At 41.9% G+C, this 9,530-nt stretch overlaps 1 protein-coding gene across 1 annotated transcript; it reads right to left on the reverse strand.

Moving 5' to 3' along the window:
• Positions 1-4,131: 4,131 nt before the first annotated feature.
• On the reverse strand, positions 4,132-5,336 carry LOC124407963. Its single transcript, XM_046884575.1, has 2 exons — positions 5,182-5,336; positions 4,132-4,915 (listed from the first exon to the last, which is right to left on the reverse strand). The coding sequence occupies exons 1-2, from the start codon at positions 5,334-5,336 to the stop codon at positions 4,132-4,134; spliced, it is 939 nt and encodes a 312-aa protein (XP_046740531.1).
• Between the last annotated feature and the right edge of the window lie 4,194 nt (positions 5,337-9,530).

Below are 9,530 nucleotides of genomic sequence, written 5' to 3' on the forward strand. Positions count from 1 at the left end.
AAAATAGGCACGCTTTCGAAATTTAAGGTCGATTTTCGAGCAAAGTTTCTCGTCGAAAAAAGGCTATAATTTTTTTATTTATTGAGATATCGAAAAAATCCTATGTACTTCTTTAGATAAACTAGTTTTATTGATTCAGTCCTAATTTGAAGTCGATCGGATAAAAATTGCTCGAGTTCTGCTGCGTGCCGCACTCAAAAAAGTGGTTTTGAGAAAAACGCGTTCAAAGTTTGAAGTTTGTTAATTTATGTGATAAATTGGAAAAAAATTTTTTTACCTAATCAGCGATTCCGGCACCATATAGCTGGCCTTCAAGAAGCAAATCAAGGTCCCCATCATCTTTTCTCGAACTTGTAGAGGCTTTTCTTGCCTCTTTTGCAGCATCCGTGAGCGAGCGCTCCGCCTGCTCGATCCGCGCTGCGTCGGTTTCAACGCAAAAATTGTAACAATTTGGGCCGATGGTTACCCCTTACGTCTCCATAACTTTCATGAGGCTTCTCAGGCCATCGTTGAATAATAATACCGCGATATCAGCGGCAATATCGATGATTTTTTTGCCCCCGGACTGACACTTGGGGGCTATTGCCCAAACTGATTTGTTGTAGCTTTCGTTATTGTTTTGCGTAAAGCCGCCCAAACAACGCTGCAGCAAATCGTCTCTACTCAAATTTTCATACACTGGCGTAATTGCCTCCAATACTACCTTAGGAAGAGGCGGCTTATGGCGATATTCAGAAATATTACCGCTTGCGACCGCTCGCTGCCACAAACACCACGACTCGGCTCCCTTTGGGCAATCGTCATGTTGTGGCTCACTATCTGTGGATATTTTATGCTTGATAGTTGCCCAAATTTCCTTCCTCATTTTTTTAACATCATCGCTGTTCCTCCGAATAGCCAAGCCGTAATATGTGCTCAACTCGTCGATCAATTTTCCAGTGAGCTTTCCTCTGCCAGACAATCCTTTTTGTTTTTTCACGATTTCGCGGAGGCGCGTCCCCATACGTTTTTGGACATGATCGATGCACTCTTTTTTTTTATCTCGAAACCGTCGTATGGATCGCTATTCGATATGCCCAGAAACGTTTTAGAATCGCCGTCACCAATATAATATTTATATTTCATGCCATAGAGCTCTTCAGAACGTTGAGCTGAGTCGACTTCCATTTTTCCGGAGAAGCCGCTATGGTTCGCCTGGCACTCATCGTCGTGGGTACTTTTCCATTCCCAGTACTCCGCGGTGCTTTCTTTTGCTTCCCAATGCTGGCAAGCTTTGCAATATTTCGATTTCACCATAACGTCGATCACTTTTTTAGTGTAGCAGCCGATAAGCGATGTTATGCCGAATAGCGAACTGAAACCGCGCTTTCGCCACGATCCGTCGCCTGAAACGATAATTCCGTCCTCCATCCCATTTTCCAACGAAATTCTCTTCTCTTCAAGTGCAGCCTTTTGTTTGCTCACTGCGCTCACAGCTTGAGTGGCAATCGAAATCGAATTTACGATTCGATCGTAGAAAGATTGAAATATGGGGCGCGGTAGGTCCATAAATGCACAAAACTTCATCAGGCCATTCAAACCGACGCTAAGAAGACGCATGCTGAATACGATCCGACGATTTATTTCGTATGCATTGTCAATCATAGGACACGAATTGATTTGCACTTTTTTACAATGGCCGCAATCGACCTCGATTTTGAATCCGAGTTCGCGCAAACTTTTTTCAGTAAACTTTATATCGCGATCACACACTTTGCACTTCACTAACGTCGATATAATGTTCAATGCATTAAAGAGGTGTACTATACGATAACCAAAATCGTTAGTAACGCCGACCTCTAAATCGTCCGACGGTTTTAACTTTTTCGCCGACGTGCTCACATTCCCTGCAGAACTATTTTCAGAGCTATAACGGTTCGGAGGTTTTCGATTCGAAATTTTCGATCGACTCTTCGTCGGATAGCTCCGTTTCGTACCCTTTTTCCCCGCGTACACTTTCTCCTTGTTCATTTCGATGTGCAAAGGATAATTCTGAGCGATCGAAATTTATAAACGAAACGATTCGGAGCGTTTAGATGCGAATAGCGTGGTTTCTATTCGTAAACTGACGCTATGACGCTATCCCTATACTGGCCTTGAAAATTTTTCAACTATCGCCGCCTACATCTTTTTTCGAAACTATATTTATAACAATAGTCGGATTTTGTGAAGGGAGGCAAAAGAATACCTGGGAATGACTCACAGGACTATAGGGTATACCGCCGACCGGTTGGGATGCGCACCTGGCTGAGGCGGCGCGGGACCCCGAGCGTCACGGAGCGCTGCACCGCTCCACAAAATATTTGATATCTCCGAAAATAATAATTTTTTCGACCTGGGACCAACGGCATTCTATTCTTAAATGTATTTTAGATTTTTCTAGATGGTTTTCAAAAAATCGATTTTTTGAAGCCGTCACAGTGGTGTTGTCCCTTAATATCATCTGCCATCAAAATTGCTAACAAATATTACTTTTTCCAGCTCCAACATCTCCCACTTCCATAACAACGTACTATTCCACATCTCGTACGTGAAACAGGACTCGTTCACGTCTCGAGTATGTGGTGATAGTCTATTTGAAACAACCCTGCCAACAGAGGGTTGTACGAAGTGCGATAAAGTGATGGTGAAGCTCAAGCATATTGTTGAAAGTATCAACTTTCACTTTTAATCTAACGTCGGAACACGCCTCCGACACCACACTCACACATTCCCCTGAAAATACAATGTTAGCAGTATCATTTTCCGGCCTCAAGCTCAAAGGCCATCAACTTCCGCCTCCTAATAGTCGATTACACCGACATTAATTTCCAGCAAAAATACAGGTTTATAATCAGTCATTCATATGCAAAATAATTTCATTGTATGCAGAACGTCCTCACGTGAGTTATTGCCCACAGCCATCATTGTTTCATACTCCCACCACCATTTTCCCTGGTATATAAAAACTTCGTCACACACCACCTAAAATCACAATCACTCCGCAAGCTGAACGATCCACACGCAATGGCTGAACTTCAAGATTTGGTAAATATATACAGTGCCGTCGCGGTTGATTGCATCCCCACCAATGCATTTCTTTTTACAGACAAACTTACTCGATGAGCCACCCACTGCATCGAACAACTCATTTTTCGGGGACTTTGGTTTGAGCCAGCTGCTCCCCGAATGGGATGGATTACCTGAGAACGAGCAGAAGACTGGTATTCCCGAATCAATCAAACTACTGACCGATACACATTCTCCCGTTCTCTCAACAACGACGCAGGCGACGACGAGGTAACCGTACAAATTAAAATCTACAATACCAAGGATATTCTACGAACTGATAAGACTGACTGGTGGCGAGCCGCTCTGTCCATCATGCAGTTCACAACCAACCGAAGCTCCCCTGAATATCAGCTTTTGGGTGACCTGACTGCGAAAGTCATCTCCCGAATCCGCAAACTCCCTGGCAGCAAACCTGAACGCAAACGCCGAACCACTCAAAAAAACTAATTTAAACCTTATTGATAATAATGTATTAATTGAATGAAAAACGTTATTAAAACGTGATCTTTTTTGATTTTTAACAATCAGTATACATGTTTTTTCATTCATCGCAATTACTCTTATCCTGATTTTCATTGTACCACAATTTCATGAGTTGCACGTTTTCAAACGCGCAAATTCTTGCATGAAAGCTGCAATCAACAATCTTCGTATCGTAAGATTTCCTCAACATTCCAATCGCCGGGCAGCCCAGTTCCATCATGTACACTGCATCCAAATTATTCACATATTCCTCCAACCAACGAATTTTTTACAATCCCTTGACAAGCACCAGTGGCGTTCTGCCCAGGTGATCGCGCATAATCCTCTTCAAGTTGCCATAAGTTGTAAAACCATCAGTCCATCGAAATCCATGACGATTATGTGTAAGATACTTCACTTGATGTCGCAGTTCATCCGACAACAGGTTCCAGGCGTACGGATCTCGAAATATGTAATGGCTCATAGTCTTTGATAAGTTCTCATAAAATACAACTTCTTTAACCACGAATTTATTCCCAACTCCGATAAATCCCTGCACTTCTACGAACATACAATCCATTACAACAATTTGCGAACGACGTTGGTTAGAGGTGTGTACTCAACGATTCGATCGTGCAGTATGAGACAATATGCAGCCGTGTCATCCTCTATATCTGTTTCGCTCTCAAATTCTATTCGTATTTCAACCGTAGCACTTTTTATAGATTCATTCTGTCGCGAACAATCTATCACTATTATTGGTGCATCCTTGATGTATGTTTGCATGTCTAGAATCGGTCTATTCTCAGTTCCATAATACGTATTCTGAAACTTTGCAAACATATCGTACAGTAGAGCAAATTGTTCATTTTTGCAGCTAACGTTTAGATTCTCATATGGATATGAATTGCTGTTCAGAAACAGCTTAAGGTTGCGTAAATTGCAATGGTCGAAATAACTCGCATGATTATTTACGTTTTCCTTCCTTTTTCTTTGCAATGCAAATATCACATATCTTGGTTTTTCCAGTTGTGTTGCTATTTTGATGGGCCAAACTTGCATTTTAGATTTCGGTAAATTGGGATATTCGTGCAACGACCAAGATCTGAAGCACATCTGTATAGGTTGATTTTTCTCCAATATTCTTAATAGCGACAGCTTTTCGACATCCGACGGCATCACATGCGGTATTCTCCATTGTAATTTTGTTATTTCCAAACGCATTTCTTCCGCCGCTGCGCCATATTTGTAGCAATTCTTGTCAGTTCTGCTTCGTATGAGAATGAGCTCATGTCGAGCGTTGGCAACAATTTTCTTATAATCTTCCGCGAATCCTAGCACGGTATTCAACGGAACACACAAGCTGAAATCACCCGTAAGGTGGTTGCTTTTATATCCGCCATCCTTCCATCCAGATATTTCCATTGCATTTTACTTACTGGGATCCAGCGAAATATAATTTTTCCAACGTTCTCGCAACGATCAATTTCCACTCGATTCGATTCGTAGCGTATTTCATCGAAGAAAAAATACGGAAAGTTTTTTTTCAGCTCTGAATCAATTTGATAATTTCTAGCACCCGCAACAATTTTGGAAGCTTTCCCCTGAATGTAGATGAAGCTCTCGCACGATAGCACACACAAATCCTGCTGTTGTATCAAAATTCGTATCTCGTCGTTATTGTTGTATGAGGAATTTGCATACGGATTATGTGCATGCACGATCGCCTGGCTGATGCTGTTGTCGTAGACCGGCGATGCATCGATTCTCAAGATGTTGGACATCATTTTCGAAGTTTAAAACCCAGTGAAATTAAAATCTTCTTGCTTCTCGAAGTAATAAACGTTCAGAATTTATTGACCCTTTTGTATCCCTCGGCGATTCACTACTGACCGAAACCGCGCTGGATACTTGATTACATGCGTAGTTGGATGTTAACATTTTCAATCTTCTTTTAAGTAAAGCCTTATGGTGATTTCTTCCCCTCAGAAATTGACTGATGCTCCACTCTGGTCAACTATACTCAACGTTATGTTGTCGATGACGCGAATACTCACAGGCATGTAGATGATGCTCCGCAGTGATTCTGAAATTTTATAACCCGGTGGAACGTCGGGTGAAAACTCGTGTATCGTATGAGCCTGCGAACTATTGCTGAATGCGCCATATGTTACGCTACACTCCACTTCAATGGAATTGACTTTCGATATTTTTATCGGGTTTGTCGACTCCGGCCATTTCTCTCCTTTACGTACCTCGCCATTGTCAAACCCTAACAATGGCGCTATTGAGTTATCATCCAAGAAATCAAAGTCCCATCTACACCAAATTTCCGATTTAAGTGTATTATTGTTCGCTTGAATTATTATGTGGGGTCCTTCAACCACCTTTTTACCAGCGCTACCATTTTCTGAAACGTCAACCACGTATTCCATGTGTTTTTGCAGATTTTTGTTTACGTTCTCAATGGTATACGAGCGCGTTGGTATAGTAATTCGATGATCGTAATGATAACCCAAGCTGTTGCATGATTCATCAATGTTGGGTATTGAATTGTATGATTGAAACGTTACTAGACCCAGCGAATATGATTTTCCGTGATTTAGAATTAGGGGTGGAAGGTAATTTGCACTCTGGGTGGATGTATTACCCTTTAACGAGAAGGTTATAGACATTATTCATTCGCGGCGAGAAATTTCAAGCACAACTCTCCGCAATTGCATGCGTTGTCAGACTGATGCCTATCATGATTGTACCAGATAACATTCCTTCCGCCGAAGTATCGCACAACTTCATTCGGTGGCGGTAAATTGCCAAAACTGTCGTAATAATACACATTGTGTCCATTTTTTTTTATAGGCCACCCAATGTGTCCCCACTGCCGCATCACTGTCTAAATTTATAATGCCACTCTCGCGAACTCGAATTCATTTCGATAAATTGTTACTCATGAAAATACCCCTGAAATCTGATATTTTCAGCATTTTCGCAAATTTCCGCAGTTCACGGTCTGTAGTAACCCCCCGCGGAAGTTTCACGTTTTGGAGTTTTTTTTTAACTTGCTAGGTGATTTCAAGAATAGACCCCATCCTTACTTGTACGGCGCTAAATGAAGCCCCCTACCACGTCCACCAAATGCGATAGCCTCCATTGTCTTATTGTGACGTTCGTTTTCATCCAATTTTTTTGCCGCGCTCGATGCGTCGTTCACCGCTTTAGCAATGCCTGCAGCCCCGCCTGCCAACGATCCCGCGGCCGATAGCCCCGCGAATATAGGTAATAATAGCGGTAGAAAACCGCCGTGCTTTGCAACCTTCAACACTCCGGGCAATTTAACATTATTCTTATCCCCTCCAATTGCCTGTTTGGCTGCTTTAAGCGCTGTGCGTATCGCGTTCCCTTTGTCCGTCGGTTTAAACTTTTTCACAGCCTGACGTGCGGATGTTATAGCAGGACGTATCGAGGGTTTTCTAATATCAAGTTTGACTTTAGCACGCATTGTTTTGTTAACTGCCCAGCCTGCTGCACGTTTTTTTTTTGCGTCCTTGTCACGACTGCGTTGCAACGCTGTCTGAGCCAACCTTTTATCAGCCTCGTGTCTCAATTTTAGATCTTTACTCTTCGCATAGGCAATATCATGTTCTCGACAGGTTTCGTCCAACAAATTCACCCTAGTTTGGCCACCGGCAAGACGCTGTTGCAAACGTGTTTCAGGACCACAGAACTGATAACCCGGTAGATGTAGCTCAAATGGCAAATTATTGATTGCGGTATTTAACATTCCTCGTGCTTTAGGCATGCGTGCTATCAAGCACCCGACAAACAACTGATCAGTATGTATTCGCCCACTGAGACTCATGCAACAAAATGAAATTTATAAAACAGTCGGTCACTTTACCAATCAAAAATTTGGATAACGACGTGCAACAGGAGCAAAAAATTAATCGCCACGGTAAACCATTACCGACATCTGTAAGAAGTATAATTTGCGGTCCTCCGAATAGTATGATAGTATGGCTTGGGATTATTACAAACAGACTCCGAACTCCGAATATCGCAATTATTACAAACAGACTCCGAACTCCGAATATCGCATACGAAAACCGAGTCAATCACTCGTTAGGAAAGTGTTTCAATGCAGAGGGGGGTTGGAGAAATCTACGCCGAATATACGCGAAAGCAGTGATATTGAGGATGACGCGAACGCCACGATTGAGCGAACTATTCTCGTCTTGCGGGAAACTGTTTACACGACACCGATCACCGAATCTCATATGGAATCGCCGCGGTCGGCGTTGATGGAGCAGATGGCTGACCCTGATACTTCGATGCACATGGAACAAGCGTTCGAAGAAAACTTTAACACTTTGACCAAGAATTATTCAATGAATTCAATTCGTGATACTGCCAATACAATGGATTCAGTTTACGGAATTAGATTCGTGAACAATGATGGGATCGCTGGTTTCATGATTGGCGACTCGCCGATTGAATTTGAGCTAGATCATTTCTACGTTAAAAACATGCGATTCAAAACAACTCCGGGTATATTGGAACTCATGTTTAAGAAAATTCCCGATGAAGATATTTACACCGATGATGATCTTCGCTAATATCGCACATCATAGATTCGACAAATGCCCACAAAAGAGGCTATCAAAAAACGGGACAAGTATGCGGGAATAAATACTACAAATATCGAAACATTATACGCAATCTATTTCCGAGTCGCTCGGCATTCGGTGAGGGTCTCAACACCAGTAAACATATCGTACGAAAGAATTCTCGAGTAGACTATACATATTGGGATGATCCAAACGAGTTGGTGGCAGGGTTGCCAGATTGGGCGATATATCGCGATTTGGGCGACTTGGAGCGCCACTTTGCGATCAAATTTGGAGGTATTGCGATTGTCGCAATTTGGGCGATTTAGATATTTTTTAAGCGATATTTGGGCGACCCGGAGCGCTACCTCGTGAACAGAATTTGAGGTTATTCGTGGGATTCCGTAACGCTCTAACGACGATTATCGTTGTCGTTAGTGAACGACAACGAATGAGGGTAGCACTTTTCCCTTGGATCTTCTTTGCAATTGGCTGTCGCTAGCTCGTGACAATGATACCGTCGTCAGAGAACCCAATGGTTGAGGGTTCGATCTCTCCTTCGTGTGCTTTTCTTTTTAATTATTATTTCTTCACTGTAACAAATATGTGTTCATAATAATATGAGAATGTCTATTTTCTAAATTATTAAAGCATTTGATTAATATTAACTGATTATTATTATTAATGATTTTATGATATTTTTTTTCATATAGTTAGATATGCGAGTTGATACAATTTAATTATTTGAAAAAAAAAAAAAATTATTCGCGCATTTAACACTCAACAAACACATGATAAATAACATTCAATCGTATCCCCTATGATTAAGAAAAAAAGACGAAGGGATCCATCTTAACAACACAAGAGTTTGGTGCAGACTTAACCTGCTATGGACACGGACGTATTTTTTACTTCATTAGAGGTAGGTTATCATCGTTTGATATCGTCCAGGCGTATTTGATTTTTATTTATCATTTTTGTGTGCGCCCTAGTTCTTAGTTGTTCTTTGTTATGAGTTTCTCTTATTTTTTCGTATCATTGGCGCGTCGGTTTTTGCGATTTTGGGCGACTTCGAGCGCCATCTCGTGATTGCGATTTTGGGCGATTTGAGCGCCGTCTGTGCGCGACGAGCTCAGCGACTAATCTGGCGACCCTGGTTGGTGGACAGGTTGTGGTTATTGAATCGTTCTGAGGCTGCCGGTAACACGGCTCACACGGATGAGATTATCTCAATAGTGAAGGAACTACGAGAAGCTAATATTATTGTTTGAAGAATGAGCGGGGAGAAAATACAGCTGGTTAGAGAGCTACATGCACCGGCTCGTCGTAACTCTAAGCGTTGAATAGTGATCGTGAAAGGTTTTGACGACTTGT

Source organism: Diprion similis, chromosome 7 (assembly GCF_021155765.1).
Source record: "Diprion similis isolate iyDipSimi1 chromosome 7, iyDipSimi1.1, whole genome shotgun sequence".
NCBI lineage: Eukaryota > Metazoa > Arthropoda > Insecta > Hymenoptera > Diprionidae > Diprion > Diprion similis.